The 26,640-nt window shown below is 35.7% G+C and overlaps 1 protein-coding gene across 1 annotated transcript; it reads right to left on the bottom strand.

Moving 5' to 3' along the window:
• Nucleotides 1-2,660: 2,660 nt before the first annotated feature.
• On the bottom strand, nucleotides 2,661-21,698 carry LOC110452287. Its single transcript, XM_021500710.1, has 9 exons — nucleotides 21,555-21,698; nucleotides 20,507-20,672; nucleotides 14,973-15,190; nucleotides 12,293-12,553; nucleotides 8,971-8,997; nucleotides 8,122-8,172; nucleotides 6,931-7,052; nucleotides 4,298-4,457; nucleotides 2,661-3,660 (listed from the first exon to the last, which is right to left on the bottom strand). The coding sequence occupies exons 1-9, from the start codon at nucleotides 21,691-21,693 to the stop codon at nucleotides 3,182-3,184; spliced, it is 1,623 nt and encodes a 540-aa protein (XP_021356385.1). The 5' UTR covers nucleotides 21,694-21,698; the 3' UTR covers nucleotides 2,661-3,181.
• Nucleotides 21,699-26,640: the final 4,942 nt, after the last annotated feature.

Here is a 26,640-nt window from a genome sequence, read left to right as displayed (position 1 = left end):
AATAAATTACATTGTTAGCGTTAAATTATGTAATGGAAATTAAAAATAGATTAAAAACGAAGCACAATCAAAACTTTACTTCAAATTTTTGAAGAATGGCAAGAGTAACACGCAGACCATCGACAAAGCAAAATGATAGATTAGACGTTCCGGAAGGCTTAGCGTTTTCTGTTTCATCGACGATACCCGCCACTAAAATAAAGGTAAAATCTGCCTAATGACATGTTCTTATAGACTGTTCCAGGTTAATGACAACAAAACCGAATGGATCACAAATAAGCATTTGCAAAAAAAGAAGATATTCATTTGCACGAGGAAATACAGTTTTCCCCGTAATATTAGGACAATATGCAGGCGCGTAGCTACCATGTAAGCCAATAAGCCCGGGCTTGCACATAATTTTGACAAGTATAGGTTTTCATGACGGTTTTTTTTCTTGCTGATACTATAAAGTGGAGTTTAAGTTTTGAATATAAAGTATACAAATGTAATTCCTCAGATATAATACATTGTTAATAGCGGAGACGTAAAATACATACGTCTCTGTTAATANTTTTTTTTCTTGCTGATACTATAAAGTGGAGTTTAAGTTTTGAATATATAGTATACAAATGTAATTCCTCAGATATGATACATTGTTAATAGCGGAGACGTAAAATACATACGTCTCTGTTAATAGTTAGTACAAAAATGTATGAAGTTTAGAAATGTCCATTGCATTAATGGACAGTTCCAGGCGGAACTAAACTGCTCGATTGAGTAAATTGAGAAACTCACGCCCAGCGCAAAGGCACAATGAACACAGACAATCAATGTTTTTTTCGGTAATAATCCAGAACAACGCTATCAAGATAGAGATTACATTATCTTACAGAAGAAATTATCTGCATCCAGCAACAAAATTAATAAATCGTTGACTTGTGAGTCAACCGACTATACATTTTTGTTTTTGTATTCAATGTTTTGTATTCAGCATTCCTGCAGCAAGTTAACTGTAACCTAATGGAAGCTGCCAAGGAAAGTGAGGTTGTTGTTAATGTGTTGCAACATGAGAGGGAGGACCCGGCAGTGTGGGATGCACTTTTTCAAAAGGCATCAGATCTGGCAGAAACATTTGACGTCCAACCGTCTATGCCCAGAATGGCTGGCAGACAGAGGAACAGGGCAAATGTTCCTGCCGACAATCCAAATGAGTATTGGAAACGGTCCCTGTACTTACCCTTCCTTGACCATTTGGTTCAAGATTTGACCGGCAGACTGCTTGGTTGGGAGATGCAGGACAGATTCCTTGCCCAGTATCACGTGCCCACATGTCACGGCATTTATTCTCCATCTTCAGGGTCGTGAGATATTTGAAGAGGAGATTTGGCGATGGACTGTGAGATGGAACATTCCAAACACCATCAAATCTGCTTCTTTGCAGGAAACGCTTCCACTAACTAACAGCGAGCTGTACCCTTGAGTCTGAACGATGCTCGCAATACTGGTAACCATGCCAGTCTCCACATCGTCAGCAGAGCGTTCATTCAGTTCCCTCCGCAGAGTGAAGACGCACCTACGTTGCACAATGGGACAGGAGCGTCTTTCGTCATTGTCAATTCTCCATACTCACCGAGATATGCCAATTGACATTGATGCTATGATAGAGGAGTTCCTTGCTGCCAAACGTAGGAAAGGACACTTTGGAATCTAAATAAATGACGAAAACTGTCTTCTGGAGCCTGCCCAATTACAACACAACAGAATTTTAAAAAAAATCACGGTGCTTTGTATTTTTTTACTTTGTCAGATTGCGCATAATAATGGACGTATATAAAACTAAACTTTAATTTTCTTCCATGTCCACAAAATGTTTATGAAACCAGAAGACGAAACAGTGTTGGAGACTGCAAAGCTGGGCATGACGATGATAGTGGGGGCAACCTCGCCTCTCGAAATGCCCAACAAATAACAGGAGCAAGTATAAGGAACCAGTCACAAAGCACAAACAGGAGACGAAACAGTGTGGGAGACTGAGCAAAGGTGACAGTGGGGGTAACCTCGCTTCCCAATTAACTCGGATCANGGGCTTGCACATGATTTTGACAAGTATAGGTTTTCATGACATTATTTTTTCTTGCTGATACTATAAAGTGGAGTTTAAGTTTTGAATATATAGTATACATATGTAATTCCTCAGATATGATACAGTGTTAATAGTTAGTACAAAAATGTATGAAGTTTAGAAATGTCCATTGCATTAATGGACAGTTCCAGGCAGAACTAAACTGCTCGATTGAGTAAATTGAGAAACTCACGCCTGGCGCAAACGACTCCGAGTATGGCACAGTGGACACAGACAATCAATGTGTTTGTTTTTATGAAAATATCAATTTGGGGCACTTTCGGCCCCTTTTGCCGGGGCACATTTGGCCACCCCAAATGCAACTGTTATTGTGCCAAGTGACGTCTCTATTGATAACGTCACCCAATTGACCACAAAAATAATATTTTTACGCCGCAAAAATTAAGTATTTTTTTCTTTGTATTCACTGATTTGTTCTGGACTTATTTTTCAACAAAATTTTCATGGGGGAGACCCCCAGACCCCCTTACGGGAAGGGGAAGACCCACTCCCGTACCCTCCCCCTGCTCGCACTTCGGGGGGGGGGGCTGCCTTCGGCAACCCCATATCGGGCTTACACATGGTAAAGGGGCTAGCTACGCGCCTGATATGGAGGCACGGTAGTCTAATTGTAGGACGCCGGGCTCGTGACCGAAATGTTGCGGGTTCGAATTGCGACGCGGTAATGTGTTGTATCCTTGAAAGATACTTCACTCCTCTTGTTCCAGTCTTCTCAGCTGTAAATGAGTACGTGGTTGGGCAGTGCTGGAATTGTTGAGTGCTAACTGTGAGCGCCGAAATAGCAGCATCGGTTGTACGCTCCCCAGGCAGTTGAGAAAGGTATTGACTGGTTGGATAGGCTTTGGGGTGATCTACGAACTAGGTTGTGATAAAGCGGTATATAAGATCATCGAGCCACTGTCATGGCGTTTTCCCCTTTTAAGTAGTCAAACTGTCAGGATTTTGTTCCTGGAACAAAAACCGAGAAATATTCATATGCAGGCGTCACACATCGTGTATCTTCTCCGACCGCGAAGGAAATGAAAATAAAAAGTTCCGCAAAACATCTGCAGTACACTAACTCAAATGATAAATAGTAACCTTGTCATGATCTCCGTCCTTTTGATTGGAAGAATGTGCTTCCGCCTCTGTAGGGGGCGTGTTCTTGTTGGACGTCACTTCCTTTGAGGGTGTGGCGCTGATGTTCTTGTTCTTCACGACCGAGTCTTTCGTTTCAGTAGACGTGATTTGTCCAACTTTATTACATGCCTTTTTTTTCGTTATCTTCGTCATCTTTTTATTCTTGCATACAGTTCTTTTCCGGATGTTCCTTGCTGCAATGGTCCTCACGTGCTTGCAGATCAGAGGACAATCAAGGATGATTATGGCGATTACACCTGTGGCGATGAAGATGGTCCCTATCACCCCCATGCTGATTTTTGCTGGCTTGTTCTCGTAAACACTGATAAACTTGAGGTTGTATAGGGTCGTGTTCTTGGGATTCACTACCAGATCCTCTATATTATCTACAATGTGGTCATCCTGTATCTGATGCCCTGAAGTACACAATAACAGGAAATCTCAATAACATCATATGATGATGGGATGTTAATATAATATAGACTGTAAATACCATATCACACCATACCTATTAACATTTAATTATAATTTAACATATGCTTAATTGCTTAACAAATGATCCGTTAAAGCTTTTGTTATGCCAGCTAAATGGTTTTCAATTTAGAGACAGGGTTGTAAACACGCACATGAAATCAATAGCGGGGTTTTGATTCATATCAAATAGTACTCTTACACGAGGGTTAGGATATCCCTGTCTTTGGAACAGACTCATGTTTGATTATTTTTCTCACATACATACAAATGTACAAATTCCAGTCGAAAGTAACATCGATCTTATTCTTCCGGCAGGCCCCAAAGCCCTAGGGTTGAGACGGATGATTCCCCATTCACAACAATTGTATGACATCACGGAAACAATAAAATGACGTCACGTCGACAACCCATTATTATGACGTCATAGCGCGTGTCAGCTGTCTTTCCCTACACCGTGTAAGGTAGTTATATTTTCCCTAGCAACAACGGGATCACCCTGTGAAGTATGTGAGAATACAATGTCACATACAACAAATGCAATGAACCATATCACTAATAATGTGTGACGTCATCACTTACTTGAAAGTCGTCGCCGTAGGAACAACGGTCCTGGTTTGCTGCTTACGTAACGCTGGTAGAACAGATGGGGAGGTTTTCTGTGCAGGTAGTAGAGACGACAAAAGTTGGACAGTACACTAAACATGTTGACTGCCCAGCATTTTCTAGTATCCACCTTTGTCTACAATCATAAAGTAAACATCCTTGTTATGAATTGAAAAAAAATAACAAATGTTTACATCAGTTAACCAACAGCCACATTGGTTGGATGGGTCGAGTGGTTAACACTCCGGCCTTCCACGCAGGCGACCGGGATTCGATCCCCGAAGTCGTCGAATGCATGGATATTAGAGAAAGTGTTTTTTCTCCTGCCCTCGTAACTCCAACAACCCAGGTGGAGTATAAATTGGTTTGGGGTGAATGTTGCGGTATCTCTGTGCTGTAGCATTCAAGTGAGGTGGCACTATAAATGATGCCGTTGGAAGCACGTTTCCACTACAAACAGAACACGTTACATCTCCAGCACACACACAGGCATACACATATAGGGAGCTATTAGCCAAATGGCATATGACTAGTAGTTAGCGCCTGATGAGGCCGCCCCTGCAAAATCCTCAAAAATTGTATTGATTAATGTATATGCTAATTGTATTAATTGTATATCTATGTACTGTAAAGCGCTTTGCTTTAGAGTGGTTTATGTTAGCTAGATAGTGCGCTATAGCAAATGTTGTATATATTAGATTATATCATAATCACGTGGAGATCGATAATTTGTGATATTAATTTGATGTTGATCTCCTGTGAGCAGGGGTACGGTTCATGATGTTGACTTAATTAGAAATTAATCAGTACTCATCTATTTAATTAAATTCATAAATTAAGGGTTTTTTGGCACCAGCCCCCTGTTTGAACAGTAATTAAGACGATTTGGATTTTTACTTTTTGGCCCCTAGCATCGTCGATGAGTGCCAGAAGGACGAAACAGCTGTAAACCATTTTTTGACATACCTTATCTATTACCAAACTTTAAACGTTCAATCACGTGTATGTGTGTTAGGTTCATTTTTACAAACATCTGGTCAATATGACATCACTTCAGTACAATACTATCTACCAAATGAGGCAATTTCCTGGGTAATTTTCTCACGTAAAATATTCTTTAATGATAAAAAAAAAAAATCATCGAATATAATTTCTTTTTTTAGTGAATATGTGTTGTATGGAAGCCTCAAAATTATATTGAATTGAATAAAGAAATAATTATCGCTTTCAACTGGCCAAAATAACATACTCACGGTAGTAGTCTATTATTGATAAGTATTCCATAATGCATATTTATTGTTCTATACATACACTCGTACGGGAGTCATTTCTTTTGCGACATGTTTTAATCCTCCCATATGAAGTCTGACATTGCTTTGAAAAACGTTACATTGCACAGATAATGCATAATGAAACACTTGCAAGATAAAGGTAACTTTTTATTGTAAGGCCACATACCAAATAATATATATATGTATATATATACACGGTCAGGTGATTGCCGCGTCGATATTGACTACGTTGATTTCAAGCGTTCAATTGCCTTTGACTGCATTGGGGCTGTTTTTAATTTTCGTCTGAATGTCCATATGATGGGTGTTTGTTCTTCGGTACTCATGACGTTTTAAGATAGCCTTTCTTGGAATATTATAGTGAAAAAACTAACACAAATGTTTACAATATTTATTAAGGTTTTTGATTCGGATATGTCGACAAAACATTATTCAAAATAAAAAGAACTCCTGTTTCGGCAAATTTCTTAAAAAATACGTTTTCTTATTCTGAATTTTATGTAATAAAACTACGTGAATGTCTCCTATTTAGTAGTTAAAAACATTTGCCCCTTGGTACTGGACTTGGCCCTCGTGCAATATATCAAATGATCATATTCCAGCCCCTCGGGTCAAATATCTTAATTTCACCGCAGTTGAATATTCGCCTTTTTCGCCCTCCGCGATTGGGACGAACTTATCTTTTAGGTGAAATTTACTAAAAAATACAATGAACGTATGTATCAAATATGAAGGAAGAAATTAACACTAGGCGAATACGGATTTTATCGGCGTAGGGCGAAATTTTTTCTCGGCGAAATTTTCTCGGTATTCGGTAGACTTGGTATACCGGGAAAATTTCACTGTTAAAATTAGTTATATATAGCGTCTGGTGTTTTTGATATTCTCTGTCGGGATAATTTCGCTGTAATTATAGGAGGTCCCCTATTCATAACAATGGCATGACGTCACTTCAACAATACAATGACGTCACGTCAACAATCCATCAACAAATTGCCTGTATGTGTTTTGGGTCCATGCTTACCTTTATTTCACTTCAAATACTGTTAGATATGGGAGAAAAATAATCAATCGCTACTGGTTTGTGTAAGATAGAGAAATCTCAACCCTCGGACTAAGATTTTTTTGTCCAGAACTCGACAAGCCTCGTTCTGGACAAAAAATCTTAGTCCTCGGGTTGAGATTTCTCTATCTTACACAACCAGTAGCGATAGATTCTATTAATCTCTTTAAAGTGCTAGCTGCAAACAGAATTCCGTATATTTTTTAATTCATGTATGTCTTGGTTGCACTCAATATTATATATTAGATACTTACCTGCAGACAGACACTTTTACACATCTCAACGTCCCCAAGTACATTTTGTATGTCCATTGTCTTATACAGGGAGGGTATGATTGCCACTCGATAATCGTCTAGGTATTCAAAATAGTCATCCCCTGTACGACACATTTGTATACACTTAGTGAAACAGTTTAATGTATTTCATTGAACACTATTATCATAACGTTATGCGCGATGTTTTTTTTACATAAGCAACCTCGGTAATGTTAAAATTACTCGTGTCAAAAAAGTGAGAGAGAAAAAATGAAAAAAAATGGAACAAAAATTTGAAACAAAAATGAAAAGAAAAAAAGAAAACAAAAATAACAAACTGAAATAAAAGATAGAAAAATAAAAAGATAAAAAACATGCGTAACAATTGTGGGACAAGCCGTTTCAAAGGATTTCTATAAAACCGCACCAAATAGTGCAGCGATTTCAGAACAAGGTTAACTGAAGCAGAGACGACACCACACATGACGTCAGGGATATTTTGTAATTAATTATTCCGTCTTTTCGTATTGCAGAGTTATCTTCTCTCGGGAGCAGGTATTGATTGTTACGTCACTTGTTTGTGAAAGTAACGTCATCAATTTTTGAGAAAACGACGTAATTTTCTCGCACAAACCAATGACGTAACAATCAATCCCTGCTCCCAAGAGAAGATAACTCTGCAATACGCAAAGACGGAATATGCGTATTTATTGCAATTTTCTCAAACCTACTATGGACAATGCGAACAAACATAATGCTGAATATTACAAATCGTCAAACGAGCGTCGTGGAATATTACAAAAATATGACGTCATTCTCCTTTACGCAAGGTGCGACCGTGTATCATCGCACGTAACGTCTATATTAATCGAACCTAGTCTGCGTCAGTATATGAATATCATTTTTTATAAAGCATCGAATAGACTTCGACAATCGGATAATCCTTAAATTCAAACACACGTCTGCTTTTGTTTTTATGCATTACACTAAAACTGGTTCGAACGTATAGTGTTAAAATCCAGTAGTCGGGATTCGAACTACAATGTTTATGGAGGCCGTCTCATTCATGACGTACACCATTTTGTTACAAGGAAGGCATTGTTTGGACAAACACAATGGAGAGGATTAAATAATTTGAATGATGTGAACAGAAACCAAATGAAAGCTACATGTTTACATGGTCTACATTACCTATCTCTTTAGCACATTCTGTATCTGGTGAATCGTCTTCATTGATTGAATCTGCAAACAAAATAGAAAAAATATACAAAGATTCTTAATTGTTTGAAAGCAAACAAAATGAAAACAAATCTTCATCATCAATACACATGGCAAAAATCTGTCAAGTAATTTATTTAACAACTGAAATGTTATTATTCTTTTTTATCTTTTTTTACTTTCAAAGTATTTTTCACATTACAATAACATATACATTTCATTATACATAATGAATTCCACTTTCACACATACTTTCATACTAATTAATATTGCTCTTTTTGTAAGTGGTATTTTATTTTTCTGTAATGTTATATCAGAAAGGAAGGAAAATCAGATAGGAGAAACAAGAAAACAAAGAAATAGAGGAAATAAAGACAGGGAAATGGACAGAAAGAAGACAGAAAGACAGACAGACGGAAAGATAGACAGACAAGAGGAGATGTACCAGTATCAAACAAACCATTGTAAAGGATAGAAGTCTGGTAAGATATAGGTGTCAGTAGCTAAGTAATTAAGATAATACATTGTATGTTTCAATATTGTCTCTTTTTTCCAAATAAATTTAAATAAGATCAAGCATATAAACATATAATCGGCAAAATGTAGGTTTAGGAAATATCAATAAGCCTTTTCCATTTTTTCCACTCATTCTGGAAGTTAATGAGCTATATTTCGTCTTTACTATTTGCAATATATTTTTGAATACTATAATGTTCTTTAATTATTGTTAACCACTACATTTTACCTATCTTCTTGTATTAAATATACTTCTATTTTCTATTGAAATATTTTTGTTATACCAGATGGGCATTTTGAACTTACTGCTATGGGGCTCAGGGTCAACCATAGCTACAAACAAAATAGAAAATATATATAAAGATTCTTAATAATTTGAAAGCAAACAAAAATGAAACCAAATCTTCATCATCAATACACATGGCAAAAATCTTTCAAATAATTTATTTAACAACTGAAATGTTATTAAAAAGATTATATTAACGTTTCACTATAGTAAGAAAATCGAACACAGTCAACCATAGTCTCAACACACAACAAACACATTGGTACTATTTGTCGATATACCAAATGAAAACATCAAGATCAAAGGAGAAACCATCTTAGAAATCCAATGGTTTTTCTTTCGATGCAAATATCTTATCTACTCCCTTGAAACATGTGATGATAAAACTAAAGGCTTTCTAGGTACCATCTTGAAGTTTCCACGATATCCAGGGGTTACGCTCACTTTCGCTTTCTGCACCCCTGGAATATGTCATAGCAAAATTGAAGGCACGCGACTAGCTGTTTGATTGGTCTCAGGTGAAAAAACATCTGACCAGTCACTAGGCTGATACCTGGCATTTGACGATTACAGAGGAGCGATACCCGACTTCAAAGTCAGTCAGTTTTACCGTTACGCGACAGCGAGATCTTTTGATGTACATCAAAGGATCAAACTTGTCTCATCCACAAGGTGACGCATACCGAGCCTTCAATTTTGCTATGACACATTCCAGGGATGTAGATAGCGTAAGTGAGCGTAAACCCTGGATATGGAGGATGACGTAAACCCTGGATATCGAGGATGACGTAACCCCTGATATCGAGGATGCACCTTGTAGATGATACAAGGTAAACAAGCTGACCCTTTGATGCACATCCAAAGATTCGGACGGCAGCATTACGGTAACATTGATCTACTGTAATTTTCAAAGGGTAGGTACATGTATCAGTCTAAGAATCGGTCAATTTTTATACCGGAAACAAAACGATTAGCTAACTACGAGTCTTCGATTTAATCATAATATAATCCAAGGGGGTCGAGAAGATTTGACACCTTTCATATCAAAGATGAACAACTGATAAACATTTCCCTCAACGAATCAAAGGCAAAACTAGACGTTCCGGAAGTGCAAGCATTCCATGCACCACATGTGGTGCCTATTATTCCCATTCGTATTGTATTCCTCATATCATTAAAAAATAATTTCGTTATATTAATCGCATCATACTGGTAATTTGTGTTAACTGAAATTAGAGATTTTAAAAATCAAAATGAATAAATCGCCACAGATCCCTCATTAGGATGTAAGATTACCGAAACATCTCAAAGCGCTGTGTACGTAGGCGCTTGGCGTTATTTCTGGCAATGTGTTAGCCGGGGGTTGTGAGAATACAGCCCCTCCCTCTAAGGGGAGGGATCATTTTTATTTTCTAGAGCATGCTGATTTTTGATTTTAAGAGATTTTCAGTGCTTTGAGCACGCTATAGCATTCTAAATAAACCAGTGTTCAGTGTTAAACATAACTACCTTACTACATCTTAACTAACTTTGTAACGAATTTAATAATAATCCTGAATATATAATATCATAATTGAAATAGTAATTCACGTATGTGAAGAGTAGTAATTCATCATAATACAGGTAAAATAACCAAGTTTTCAACATTATATAATTACTCTGTATATATTAAAATGTTTAAGGAATAACCAGGATCAGTTTAAGAGTTATACAATATATACTGGGGAAAAAACTGAGTGCACTTTGCATAAATCTGCGAAGCAATAATAACAAGGTACAAAGTATAACATCTTAAATAACACTGGTTATTAAATAAGATAATAAATACATATAAAACCGCGTCTTGATAAAACACTTTATACATTTTAAACTAAAAAATCAACCTGTATTCTGCTTCATATACCCTGTACACGTTATTCATGTATGCACTGTTATATTGGAAATAGCCCTGTATACAATAAAATGTACAAAATAACCCAGTTCAGTAATAAGATCTAAAAACAAACCTGTATGCAATATTTAATCTGAAATAACCATGTATACAATATCTATTCTGAAATAACCCTGTATGCAATGTTCAATCTGTAATAACCCTGTATGCAATAATTAATATGAAATACCCATGTATACAATACTTAATCTGGAATAACCCTGTATGCAAAGTTTAATTTGTGGAAATCCACTTTTTTTGATGGACTCTTTTCCTTTAGAAATTATTGCGCTGCTGTATCAGCCAATCAAAAGCGACGTTCCAAACGGCGACGTCATTTTTTTACGTTATGGGCCGATAGCATAATTTTTTAAGCCAATGTTACAAGCAAAATTAAATTATTCAGAAATAACCACGCATACAATATTTTGATCTGAAATAGCCCTGTATGCAGTAATTAATATGAAATAACCCAGTATGCAATAATTAATATGAAATAACTATTTATACAATATTTAATCTGAAATAACCCTGTATTCAATAATTAATCTTAAATAACCATGTATGCAATATTCATTTAAGGATTAACTTGAATATATTTTTCATGTTATGGAGATTATAACACAAAAAAACGGAGTGTACTCTAAATAAACCGCGTTTTTTTGTGTTATAGCTCCATAACATGAAAAATATATTCAAATTAATCCTTACAATTTAATCTACTATACACAATCCCTGTGGAAATCCACTTTTATTCATGGACTCTTTTCTCTTAGAAATTATTGCGCTCCTGTATCAACCAATCAAAAGCAACGTTACAAATGGCGACGTCATTTTTTACGTTATGGACTGATAACATAACTTTTTAAGCCAATGAAAATGCTTGTTACAAGCAAGATTAAATTATTCTGAAATAGCCCTGTATGCAATGTTTAATCTGCAATAACACTGGTTGCAATTACTAATATGAAATAACCACGCTTACAATATTTTGATCTGAAATAACCCTGTATGCAGTAATTAATATGAAATAACCCTGTATGCAGTAATTAATATGAAATAACCCTGTATGCAGTAATTAATATGAAATAACCCTGTATGCGATGTTTAATCTGTAATAATTAACTTAAAATAAATCTGTATCCATTATAACATTTACGTTTATCGTCAACACATTATACATCTTAAATAACCCCGTACAGAGTAAATGTATGAAATCTAAATAACCCTGTATACCGTTGTATATATAAAACAACCCTTTGTACAATATAAAGTATAAAATATCTCTGATTTATATCTGGAGTATTCATTTATACAATATCAATTAAAATAGCAATTCTCAAAAAGAAATGATTTCAAAAATCAAAAGTGGTGTACATTAGATCGTTTTAGAACATTATTGCATAACTTACCCTGTGGGCAGTTCTTGAAATGATAGGATGTGCCATTAAAGGAATCCTCTATCCGGTATTCACGAGTACCAGAGTCCACGAACAGGAAGAAACACGTATCACTATCCTGATATACCGAGCATCCCTCCTTACCACCCATCGCCAAAGCGTAACACAGTTCTTCGCACGTAGATAAGGATGTCGGTAGGTTGTAAGTCATCTCGGTTTTCCCCACGATCTCTAGCGTGATGTTGACATGTAGAGTGTACTGACATTCGATTTCTAAAGACAACAAACACCGTTGTTAAATAGTTGTGGGTTAAGTAGTTATTTAGGGATCACTATCCCACTGCACTGTGGTTTTTCGTATATAATGTAACCTGCCATTAATTTAGTTTTGGATTTGTCACTTCCGTTAAACAGGAAGCTCATTCAGTTAGGGAGAACATACAACAATCTCAAACCAGGGTTGAATCCATTCTAGTTGTGCTGAATGTGTTTCAATAAGAAGATTGTTGTAGATTTGGTTTTTTTTTTTTCATTTCATTTTTATCATTTTTCATAGGATTGTATGGTTTTCATTTCAAAAATGATTTATCTAAACTATTGTTATGTCGAAAAATCTGTTTCCGATGCGGTTGTACATTAGTGTAAAATGACATATCAAAGGTATTTGCTCAAAAGCTAAGTAACAATACATGATAAATGATTAAGTTGCGTGAGTCTTTTGATTTTAATGGTTGAAAGTATTTATTATGGTATTATTAACAAGTAGGGGGCCCTTCATAAATCCGTTTTTCTCAATGTTTTGGACCCAAGAGAGAGAAATTTATAAGAATTATAGTCCGGGCTTCATACACCGAAAGGTTCAAGTTTATTTTAAGTATTTAAGTATTGCTCATTATCGTAAGGGCAAAAATAAGACTAACAATATTGTTCAGCAAATCATGGTCTTTATACGATTAACTTAGTCGTCGTTACGTGCACAAACAACGTTGTTAGAAACAGTGATTATGAGTCAGGGTTAGAAGAAATGTAACTTCAAAGAAAAACAGACGATGTTTCTATCATCGATGAGTCTAAAAGTTTTATACATTTCATTCAGCAATGACCACTGTTTTAGCAAATGTTGTTATGGTCCTATAAACAGACAATGCTATTGATGACAAACTTAATAAAGCCCGGTAGGATCATAAGAATATTTGCTAAAATATTCATAATTTATATTTACATTTTGATAGAGTAGTTATGCTTCATTTAGTTATTTCGAAAAATTGATGACGTCACAATAGAGATGGATGACGTTACAATAGCAAATGTTGTTATAGTCTCATAACAACATTTGCCTTTGCAATGCATTACAATGGAAGGATGCAGAGCAAATGTAAATATTGTATTGTATGTATGATTATAAGATGTGTTTCATAACTTAGACTTGCAGCGTACAGCAGTGCTTTACCTGTTCAGACATGGACCAGTCCCTGTGGATACAGTGGGACAAGGATCTTTAAGAACGTTCTCAGTAAAAAGATATATAAATAATTTTCCCTTACCTTTTTCACACACGAAGCAGCCATTGTGGATACAGTGAGACAAGGACCCTTAAGAACGTTCTCAGTATAAAGATATATAAATGATTTTCCCGTACCTTTTTCACACACGAAGCAGTCATCGTGGATACAATGAGACAAGGATCTTTAAGAACGTTCTCAGTATAAAGATATATAAATGAATTTCCCGTACCATTTTCACTCTCGAAGCAGTCATTGTGGATACAGTGAGACAAGGACCCTTCAGAACGTTCTCAGTATAAAGATATATAAAATTAATTTCCTGTACCTTTTTGACACACGAAGCAGTCATTGTGGATACAGTGAGACAAGGACCCTTAAGAACGTTCTCAGTATAAAGATATATAAAATTAATGTTCCGTACCTTTTTGACACACGAAGCAGTCATTGTGGATACAGTGAGACAATGACCCTTAAGAACGTTCTCAGTATAAAGATATATAAAATTAATGTTCCGTACCTTTTTGACACACGAAGCAGTCATTGTGGAGACAGTGAGACAAGGACCCTTAAGAACGTTCTCAGTATAAAGATATATAAATGAATTTCCTGTACCTTTTTCACTCACGAAGCAGTCATTGTGGATACAGTGAGACAAGGACCCTTAAGAACGTTCTCAGTTTAAAGATATATAAATGATTTTCCCGTACTTTTTTGACAAACGAAGCAGTCATTGTGGATACAGTGAGACAAGGATCTTTAAGAATGTTCTCAGTATAAAGATATATAAATGATTTTCCCGTACCCTTTTCACACACGAAGCAGTCATTGTTGATACAGTGAAGCAAGGATCTTTAAGAACGTTCTCAGTATAAAGATATATACATGATTTTCCCGTACCTTTTTCACTCACGAAGCAGTCATTGTGGATACAGTGAGACAAGGATCTTTAAGAACGTTCTCAGTATAAAGATATATAAATGATTTTCCCGTACCTTTTTCACTCACGAAGCAGTCATTGTGGATACAGTGAAGCAAGGATCTTTCAGAACGTTCTCAGTATAAAGATATATAAATTATTTCCTAGTACCTTTTTCACACACGAAGCTGTATCCATGGCTACAGTGAGACAATGACCCTTAAGAACGTTCTCATCTCAGTATAAAGATATACAAATAATTTCCCCGTACCTTTTTCACATACGAAGCTGTATTTGTTGCTACAGTTGGCAGTAGACCATTTTAGATTCTTCATGACGACACATCTATCGTTCACACAGTTGGCCGGGAAACCTGATTTCCAATTGCTCCATCCTACAGATTCACACCCTCCTTGCCAGAAATGGTGGACTTTGGAACAGTTTTCAATTTCTCTGTTATGGAGTCCAATCCAATATTCGCCATTTTTACTGTCAAAGAAAACATTTCTAAACTGACCGATTTCAAAGTATGTATAATGTAAATATGGTACAGTGTCAATTGTAACGGACGCTTCAAAATGTCATACCGAATTGGTGTAAGCTGTTAGAAGGCTTTTGCATTCCGTCTATGGATGAAAGAAGAGTCTAGGTGAAAGATGCATTTAATGAAGGGTATCATGAAGGGTTTACATGTGCTTCCTAAACTCGTATAATGGAAACAGCCAGGGATTTTACATACAATTACTAAGTGAAAAGAAAGAAAAATTAAATGTAAAAAAAAATGCTACCGGGATTGGAGACGGGGTCCGGCCCCATCACCGGGGACTTAATCCATGTGCCATAGGCTTGAATCTAATACATTTACACAGCATCACTGCTTAGAGACACAAGTTTGGTAATGCCGTGGCGTCGATGTACTGCAACTATAAATATTTCGGTAGAAACCATTGTTTTAACACAGACGTTCTGATTATGATTATTGCGAAAGAAAGAAACACTAAATGATTATTTTTGTTTATTGTTTTGAACTTGCTTTGCAAAAAAAGTCAAAGAGTTCATAGAATTGAAAAGGGAAAGAAAGAACTTTCTGCAATTTACATCCCTTATATACAAATTCACTTAAGAAAGATTGCTGGTATATAGGATGGGTATGATTTTTACACATGTATATTGATACATTACTGTTTACTATTCACTAGTGAGTAATTTTAGCATAAATACAGCCCTGAATGCTTCAACGAATGTTCAATAATCGTATTATTCGTTTTCTGATTAGAACGTTTGATTGTATAATTTCATAAAACGAAAATAAACGAATGAACTAATGAGAATCCAGAACACAATCAGCAGCTATGGTGGGAGCGAATTAAATATTTATGTAGAAAATACACAATTTAATTCATCGGAAAACAGTCATTCACCCAATAATAATTTCAAAGGCCATTTTCTGAAACCTACCATAGCATGGATCATGCTATTGGGTTGGATAATGTATTATTTACTGAGTAACAATAGTTTGATATTCCATCACATGTCATAAAAGTTCCATGTTGTCAAAACCGTTTTAATCAATAAAAAAGACTTGAACATGTTAATAGAAAAATAACACATGCATGACGGCAATATATAGTATGCGACGGATTTTATGGTTCTCTTTAGAATTGGACTAGATAATAATCGGTATTTTGATGTATAGACTGATAACCAAAGCGTATTCTGAATACACTGCGCAGTTCAGCCAGAGCTTACAACAAGCTCATTTCCATGTACTCTCTCAAAAAATGACGCTAATGAGGCCCTGTATTAAATATCTTCGCTACTCGTCATGATATATCTATGTCATCTGTTTCAAAAATCGAGTACAATGCTCTTATATCATCTTATTTCAAAAGACATGGTAATAGAAGGTTATTCAAGTGCGCTGGATGACTACCTTAGTGGGGAAAGTAGTACTATGTGTATGAAATCATTCAAACAATAAAAAACGATATTAATTTTATTGTAATACGAATTCAGGGTTGTAAGCAATGCATTCGTATTAATAATGACAACTTCATACAAAAGAGTTCTTCAAGAAACAGATCAATACGTGTATCGATGTTTGTCCAATATTTAACCTATTGTTTAGACACCATTGCGTTTATCATCCTTTGTTGTGGCAGGTGGCAGTTGTCTATGTTTCTATGTTGAGATCTCCATTTAAAATAATCACTGGAAGTACAAATATATAAGGCAAAACAAAAAACAAAAACCTGAATGCAAAATCATCATCGATAAAATCCGCATGTAAATGAATGCAGCACGTAAAACAGAGTAAACATTTTTCTGAGCATCAACAAACAGGGAACAAGGTGCCTTAAACCTTTCGCTAGAGGATAATTTATACTTAAAAAGGGGTTTCATCTTAACAGGGCCATAACACAATCCAGCTACAAGGCTATGGTCTCCTTGTAGGACAGATAGTCCATTAGGTGATTCAGTCGCCGTGTTATGTCCAATATTCGCTAAAATTTCAGGGGAAAAGATAAACATGTCCAGGTTCATTTTAAATGCCTGACATACAACACATCACCAAGATCAATAAGTAAATCTATTGTTTACATATTTATTCATCACCTTTTTATTTTTATTTTAGATCCAAATCACGAACTTATTTGCCAATCCCTTGTGAGGAAATTAATTTCAACCTTTGCGTCCAAGTCATATCCAGGTCAGTAAAGCAACATAGAAATCGCACAGCGAGGAAAATCTGTTCAATAATCGTCTAGAACAGTTAGTTATTCCTATAAACCAGTTAATAATGTATGACTATTTTGAATAGTTCAATTTCTGCCATGGGTCTGAAAATCAACGTTGTTTGCTGTGGTGTCGCTAAGTACACAGAACAAAAGCGCAGTTACACAGCGAAACACATTCAATGCTTTTTCTATTTTGCGAGAAAGACATTGTTAGGAAAAATAGAGTTCATAATTACTCTGTTATTGATCAAGTAAGATAATCATTTCTTGACTCTGTGGAAAAAATGTTCTTAAAATGTCCCATTGTGAACGTTTCTGTATTTTCAGTTAGAGTTCAAAATGTGATGTAATATATTTGATTGCTCGATTATGCTAATTTCGGTCAGAACTGTCGATTGACATTTATAGTTGTTTACTATAGATCTGATCCAGAGTCGTTGGATTTTTTTATTTATTTCTTTTCATATTTATGTTGTTCATAGCTCTTTCTTTTGTATAAGATTTATTATGGCTGTTTCGTCATTGCAACATTCAAGAAATTCTATTTAGAATCACATACATATAGGCAATAAATTAAAGTTCTTGTGAGTTATTATGGCAACAAACATATATAAGAAAACAATAAAACATGGCAATATCATATGTAAAAGGAGTAATCACAGGTAAATTATTCATAAACAGCTTTAAATCCTATCACAATGAAAGACAAAAGTATTATATCCGAGGTTAATTGGGCATTTCCTATCTACAAAAGACTCCCTTATGTTTGAACGAAACACACACACATACACAGGTGATTGCGCCTTTAACATTTGTTAATAGAAGCTGCATCATACAGCTGTGTTGTCCTTCTATGAGTCATTGGTATTGCTAGGGACCAAAATGATGGAAACTCCAAACAGGACTAAGCTACTGTAGAAACAGAAGGGGTGTGCATTAAACCCCTGATTTATTTATGTCAAAGATTTAGAAGAGTACTGTTTAAACTTACATTAAATTAAATTTTTGTGTGGATATGAAATTAAAATTAAAGAAGCATGAAGTGCGATAACAGAAGGATTTTTAATTCCAAATAATAACAAAAGAACAAGAGGGCACAGTCCTGACACCTATAAAACAAAGGAGTAGACTAAACTTGAGGAAATATTCTTTCAGTGAGCGTATTGTTAATCACTGGAACTCCCTTCCAGATGCCGTGGTTACGTCACCAACAGTCAAAACATTTGAATCCCGATTGAATAAACACTGGGGACAACCTGAATGTTTTTTTAACCACGAGATAGATAACAATGAACTTATTCATATTCGGGACGTCATCACATAAACTGATGTTAAACTTTGTGATCTGGATGGATATATAGGCATTATGCCTGCGTCCATTATTGTTATTATTATTATTATATTTATAAGTATTAAGAATAAGATACTCAGGACAGGAGACAGAATTAAAATAGATCACTTGAATATCATACAAGCTACTTGGGACTAAGGATTAAATCAATATCAAGTGGAATATATATGTATACAATGCTTAGTTAGCACGGAGGAAAATTTGACAGAATGTACACAAAAACAGTATGAATTTAAACATGGTACTGAAATCAATTAGAACTCAGGACCTTGCCTAATGCTATCTCTACTGTATACAGTCATAGCAGTCTCTATCGAACAGGATTCCTGCATCTGGCGAGATCTCAAAATTTGTTTAGGCTATCTCCCTTCCAAATCCTTTTAATTGTTATAAAGTTTTCATTCGATCAGCTTTCAAAAATAGGTCCATCCTTTACCTATATCTGAAGAAGGACTCGCCTGGTAGGACACCATAGTCATATTTGATTGTATACTGCTGGTTTGTAATCACATATATTCCGTCTTTGCGTATTGCAGGGTTATCTTCTCTTGGGAGCAGGTATTGATTGTTACGTCATTGGTCTGTGTGAGAAAATTACGTCGTTTTCTCAAAAATTGATGACGTTTCTCTCACAAACAAGTGACGTAACACGGAATATGGTTGAAAGTAACACTTAGAGGTTATTGCGCCTATAATGTATGGCAATAGATACAGTATGGCACAAACCTATTACACTGCACCATAGAAGTATTTCATCCCGCTAGGAATCATCGCTGATGCTAGAGGACAAAAAGGTTGAAATTCAAATTCGATTTATGTGTTTGTGTGAATATGTGAGTGTTTTGTCTTTTAATATGAGTGACAAATATTGACATTATGGATGTGTTTAATCTTGAAACGAAATTGAGGTAATAATATATACATAATTACATACCGGTATGAATGAGTGGTTACTTGTTGATGATGATGAAGACGATAGTCTATTGTGTGAAACGTATTGATGTACTGTTAATGATGATGATGATGCTGTTTATTGTGTAAAATCTATAGATGTACTGTTAATGATAATGAGGATGATGATGATGAAGACGATAGTCTATTGTGTGAAACGTATTGATGTACTATTAATGATGATGAAGATGATTGTTTATTCTGTTCGATATGCATTGTTAATTATATTTTCATAATGACGATTGATAATGATGACGATAACGAGGAGGGTTGATGATTGTTAATGTGTGAGAGGTATTAATGCAATGATGATGATGATGATTATGATGATGATTGTCTATTACGTGAAATGTATTGATGTTCTGGTGATGATGATGATGATGATGATGATTGTGCGAGATATGTATTGATGCATTGGTAATTATATTTTCATAATGATGATGATGAGGATGCTGATTAGTTATGGCTGCGGTGTATTGATGCAATGATGATGATACGTGTACACATCCATATACAGTATTTTATGCGTGAAAGAGATTGTGTGTGCGGATCTTTATGTAATGTAAAATAAAAGAATTATAAAAAAAAATCAAATTCGTTTAATCAATTGAAACAGAAAACATGATAACAAACGCCAATTGTTTGTTAAATTTTGTTTGTTATTTGCGCGGTTACGTTGAACCTCAAGCCTTACAATACCTCATATTTTCCTTGTATGATTTACATTGCAGCACAACAAAGCAGAATTAGTATGTGTTAACTTACAGCGACCTGTCCCATGGAGGGTCCTTGTCCAGCTTCAAAAGGAGGTCCATCTTTTCTTTGCTGTCCAGCCGGAGAAGATGTCCTGTTTGGCCTTGGCAATATATCTTTGCGTCATTCCATGTGGCATTTGCTTCGACGATAATGAACTGTTTATCTTTTGGTTTTACTGCGTGTGAAAAGAAGGTTTCTACGTGATATGAGGCAAACATTTAATATCAACAATGCAGACAAAAGAATTTGTTAAATTTTCGAGTCAATCCGCGCCTTTTGCAAGACAGACACATGAATTGTTTAGCGTGTTTGTGTTTATTGAGCTATGGTCATTTAAGGACGTGTCAGATTTTAGTGGTGGAGGAAAGCCGGAGTTCCCGGAGAAAAACCACCGACCTGCGGTCAGTACCTGGCACTGCCCCAAGTAAGTGAATTAATAGAAAGAATGTAAATTAAAGTGGCAAATAAATCTAAAATCGAAGTTGCAAGCAGAACTTAAAAACACACACCGTCTCTGCACGTCAAAATGGCGGACGGGGTCACTCTCACCCAACGAGGTAATAAACAGAGATAGGAAATATGGGATAATGTGACAGTAACTGAATAAGAAATGCCAATTTATGTGTTGTGAATATGATTTTTTTTAGAGTTTAAGATAATAGATGAAAAACTTCACGAGAACCCCACTAGAAGTTTGTACCGACAATGTCGTTTACCAAAACAACTCGTCACAGAAAATTTCGTCCACCAAAAAATCCATCCCAAAACTGAATGACCGCTAAAATCAATCGAAAAAAATGAGAGGATAAATGTTTTCATAGTTGATAAAAAAAGGAACATTTGAACGGGTTTATTGGCGAGTTTATACAGAGTAGAGAATAGGCGTGTTTTGCAGGGTCACAACAGCAGATGCCACAACAGGACCATGAACGATTTCGTCCACAAAATACGTCGTCACGAAAAATGATTTTCTCTATATGTTTATACATAAAAACATGTTATTTAAAGGGAATTTATCAAGTTATTTATATGTTAAGTTAAGACATAAAGGTTTTACCTGCAGCAGATGATTGAAGATGCCATAATGTCAGAAAAAGCACAAATAGCACACGAAAATCCATGGTTAATGTCATAAACCTTTGATATGACGGTGTAGCAGAGAGCACCATAGAACACGACCGCCGGTATCCAATCATACCTGATAACGTCATGGTTCACACAGGTAATGTTAATATTAAAGCTTAATGTACATGTACTGAGTACTTCAAACGGATCGATGATCCTTACACTGTATATTGTGAAAAATACAACTCTGCATGATCGATCTATTGTATCTGATCTGAAGGCAGATTGCATAACAAGATTTATGACAAAAAAACATTTGAGATCCTCATTCCGTGCAGTGTTCAGCAATGAAACTAATTTTCGGAATGGAATATAGCACTTCATACGATGCATATCAGTAAATCGTGAACAGAACTAATTTATTAATGACGACAACCCCCATTAACTTTTACCATAAAACAATAATGAACAGAGATCCTTGAGAATTGGTTTTAATATGTTATTGAAACATAGCACAGACCACAGTCTGTACAGTGGCTAAACAAATAAGTAAACGTCATATTGTCAAGGTGCTGATCACAGCATACTGTATGGTAAGTTTGACATTGGCATCAGTTGGGAAATTGAAAAAAAAATACCAGGTAGAAACGGACGAATACTTGCTGTACCGTCAGTTTGCAATATCAAAAGTACATATGTTCGTGTGTATTTCCACGTGTGTAAAACGTGTGTTTGAATGTTTGCGAGATTTTGTTTATTTCAGTTCTTTATTGTTTTATTTTCGTTTGTTTTTATCTTTATTTGACAATGCGCATCAAATATTTTATGACCTTCGACTTTCAATTTAGGTAAGATAATCGTTGCTGGGAACTGTTCCCCTTAATCACCAAATGCGGAATCATGCCATCTCCCACCGTAGCTAATTAGATGCGCTGAATATGGCTGGCTGACTTTATTGAAAATCGATACACTCACTGTTCATATGTGTACAAACAATATTGCTTATCAATACGAAATACCACGATATCAAATATCCATTTGATTTCAAACCAGATGTCATTAAATTAAATGTGCTGCATAATATTGTGTTACATTGGATATCGTAATCTAAACCTGGAATTTAACAGTACCACACAAACATGATTCGTTGGATCAATAATTATAACGCACCTGTATTTCGTATACACGGGTCATTTTGACGCTGTTTTATTTTTTCATACTTCAGTGTAAAATTGTATATTGAAAGGGTATATTTCAATTTATGATCATATACTAATTTTGCACGGTCAACTGCATATCATTGAATATAACACAGTTTATTGATAACGATGCAGTCATTTTTTAAATTCATATTTCAGTAATTTTAGTCCTGAAAATAGAAACGTATTCTCGAGGTGCTGTACGGACTCTTTCCTTTATATTCCTGTTTGTCAGCCTTCACATTCCTGTTTGTCAGTCTTTATCTTTCTGTTTGTCAGCCTTTACATTTCTGTTTGTAAGCCTTTACATTTCTGTTTGTCAGCCTTAACATTCCTGTTTGTCAGCCTTTACTTTTTTGTCTGTCAGCCTTTACATTTCTGTTTGTCAGCCTTCACATTTCTGCTTGTCAGCCTTTACATTTCTGTTTGTCAGCTTTTACATTCCTGTTTGTCAGTCATTACATTTCTGTTTGTCAGCCTTCATATTCCTGTTTGTCAGCCTTAACATTTCTGTTTGTCAGCCTTTACATTTCTGTTTGTAAGCCTTAATATTTCTGTTTGTCAGTCTTAACATTTCTGTTTGTCAGCCTTTACATTCCTGTTTGTCAGCCGTTACTTTTCTGTTTGTCAGCCTTTACATTTTTGCTTGTCTGTTTTTACATTCCTGTTTGTCAGCCTTTACATTATTGTTTCTCAACCTTTACATTCATGTTTGTCAGCCTTACATTCCTGTTTATCAGCCTTTACATTCCTGTTTGTCAGCCTTCACATTCCTGTTTGTCAGCCTTCACATTCCTGTTCGTCAACCTTTACATTTCTGTTTGTCAGCCTTCACATTCCTGTTTGTCAGCATTTACATACCTGTTTGTCAGCCTTTACATTCCTGTTTATAAGCCTTTACATTTCTGTTTGTCAGCCTTTACATTCCTGTTTGTCAGCCTTTACATTTCTGTTTGTCAGCCTTTACATTTCTGTTTGTAAGCCTTCACATTTTTGTTTGTCATCCTTTACATTCCTGTTTGTCAGCCTTTACATTTCTGTTTGTCAGCCTTTACATTTTTGCTTGTAAGTTTTTACATTCCTGTTTGTCAGCCTTTACATTCATGTTTGTTAGCCTTTACATTCCTGTTTATCAGCCTTTACGTTCCTGTTTTAAAGCATTTACATTCCTGTTTGTCAGTCTTTACTTTCCTGTTTGTCAGCCTTAGCATTCCTGTTTGTCAGCCTTTATGTTCCTGTTTGAAAGCATTTACATTCCTGTTTGTCAGTCTTTACTTTCCTGTTTGTCAGCCTTAGCATTCCTGTTTGTCAGCCTTTACATACCTGTTTGTCAGGTTTTACATACCTGTTTGTCAGTCTTTACATACCTGTTTGTCAGGTTTTACATACCTGTTTGTCAGCCTTTACAATCCTGTTTGTCACCTTTTACATTTCTGTTTGTCAGCCTTTATGTTCCTGTTTGAAAGCGTTTACATTCCTGTTTGTCAGGTTTTACATACCTGTTTGTCAGGTTTTACATTCATGTTTGTCAGCCTTTACATTCATGTTTGTCAGCCTTTACATTTTTGCTTGTAAGTTTTTACATTCCTGTTTGTCAGCCTTCAAATTACTATTTTACAGCCTTCACATTCTTGTTTGTCAGCCTTTACATTCATGTTTGTTAGCCCTTACATTCCTGTTTATCAGCCTTTACGTTCCTGTTTTAAAGCATTTACATTCCTGTGTGTCAGTCTTTACTTTCCTGTTTGTCAGCCTTAGCATTCCTGTTTGTCTGCCTTTACATTCTTGTTAGTCAACATTCACATTCCTGTTTGTCAGCCTTCAAATTACTATTTGACAGCCTTCACATTCTTGTTTGTCAGCCTTTACATTTCTGTATGTCAACCATTACATTACATTGTGTCCACCTTCACGCTCCTGTTTCTCAACCTTTACATATCTGTTTGTCAGCCTTTACATTCCTGTTTGTTAGTATTTACATTCCTGTTTGTTAGTATTTACATTTCTGTATGTCAGCCTTTACATTTCAGTTTGTCAGCCTTTACATTTCTGTCTGTCAGCCTTTAAATTTCAGTTGATCAGCCTTTACATTTCTGTTTGTCAGCCTTTACATTTCTGTTTGTCAGCCTTTACATTTCTGTCTGTCAGCCTTTAAATTTCAGTTGATCAGCCTTTACATCTCTGTTTGTCAGCCTTTATGTTCTTGTTTGACAGCCTTTACATACCTGTTTGTCAGGTTTTACATTCCTGTTTGTCAGCCTTTACATTCCTGTTTGTCAGCCTTTACATTTCTGTTTGTCAGCCTTTACATTTCTGTCTGTCAGCCTTTAAATTTCAGTTGATCAGCCTTTACATTTCTGTTTGTCAGCCTTTATGTTCTTGTTTGACAGCCTTTACATACCTGTTTGTCAGGTTTTACATTCCTGTTTGTCAGCCTTTACATTCCTGTTTGTCAGCCTTTACATTTCTGTTTGTCAGCCTTCACTTTCCTGTGTTTCAGCCTTTATAGTAATGTTTGTCAACCTTCACGTTCCTGTTTCTCACCCTTTACATTTCTGTTTTTCAGCCTTGACATTCCTGATTTTCAGCCTTAACATTACTGTTTATCAGCCTTTACATTTCTGTTTGTCAACCTTTACATTTCTGTTTGTCAACCTTCACGTTCACGTTTGTCAACCTTTACATTCCTATTCTTCAATTATTACATTTCTGTTTGTCAGATTTCATATTTCTGTTTGTCAGCCTTTACATTTCTGTTTGTCAGCCTTTATGTTCCTGTTTGACAGCCTTTGCATTCCTGTTTGTCAGCCTTCACATTCCTGTTTGTCAGCCTTCACATTCCTGTTTTTTAGCCTTTACATTCCTGTTTATCAGCCATTACATTTCTGTTTGTCAGCCTTTATATTTCTGTTTATCAACCTAAGCATTCCTGTTTGTCAGCCTTTGCATTCCTGTTTGTCAGTCTTTACATTCTGATTGTCAGCCTATACAATACTGATTGTCAGCCTTTACGTTCCTATTTGTTTGCCTTCCTGTCCCTGTTTGTCAGCCTTTTCGTTCCTGTTTGTCAGCCTTTACATTTCTGTTTGTCAGCCTTTACATTCCTGTTTGTCACCTTTTACATACCTGTTTGTCAGGTTTTACATTCCTGTTTGTCAGCCCTTGCATTCCTGTTTGTCAGGTTTTACATACCTGTTTGTCAGTCTTTACATACCTGTTTGTCAGGTTTTACATTCCTGTTTGTCAGCCTTTACATTCCTGTTTGTCAGGTTTTACATACCTGTTTGTCAGCCTTTACATACCTGTTTGTCAGGTTTTACATTCCTGTTTGTCAGCCTTTACATTCCTGTTTGTCAGCCTTTATATTCCTGATTGTCATCCTTTACATACCTGTTTGTCAGGTTTTACATACCTGTTTGTCAGGTTTTACATACCTGTTTGTCAGCTTTCACATTCCTGTTTATCAGCCTTAACATTACTGTTTGTCAGCTTTTACATTACTGTTTGTCAACCTGTACATCCCTGTTTTTCAACTATTACATTTCTATTTGTCAGCGTTCATGTTTCTGTTTGTCAGCCTTAACATTCCTGTTTGTCAGGATTTACATTCCAGTTTGTCAGCCTTCATATTACTATCTCTCAGCCTTGACATTTCTAATAAACAGCCTTCATATTTCTGTTTGTCAGCCTTTACATTTCTGTTTGTCAGCCTTTACAATCCTGTTTGTCACCTTTTACATTTCTGTTTGTCAACCATTACATTACATTTTGTCAGCATTCACATTCTTGTTTGTCAGCCTTTACGTTCCTGTTTTTCAGCCTTCACGTCCCTGTTTGTCAGCTTTACGTTCCTGTTTGTCAGCCTTTACATTCCTTTTT

Source organism: Mizuhopecten yessoensis, unplaced genomic scaffold (assembly GCF_002113885.1).
Source record: "Mizuhopecten yessoensis strain PY_sf001 unplaced genomic scaffold, ASM211388v2 scaffold739, whole genome shotgun sequence".
In the NCBI taxonomy this organism is placed as follows: domain Eukaryota; kingdom Metazoa; phylum Mollusca; class Bivalvia; order Pectinida; family Pectinidae; genus Mizuhopecten; species Mizuhopecten yessoensis.
The sequence above is the reverse complement of the archived record's forward strand: the minus strand, read 5'-3'. Positions and strand labels throughout refer to the sequence as shown.

Bases quoted from the DNA above. Each gene is read 5' to 3' on its own strand.
- LOC110452287 (XM_021500710.1), bottom strand. From the start codon at position 21,693: ATGATTGGATACCGGCGGTCGTGTTCTATGGTGCTCTCTGCTACACCG. The intron at 7,053-8,121 runs GTAATGTAGACC...TGTGTCGTACAG, and splicing joins AGAATGTGCTAAAGAGATAG to GGGATGACTATTTTGAATAC. The intron at 4,458-6,930 runs GTAAGTATCTAA...TTATGATTGTAG, and splicing joins GTAAAAGTGTCTGTCTGCAG to ACAAAGGTGGATACTAGAAA.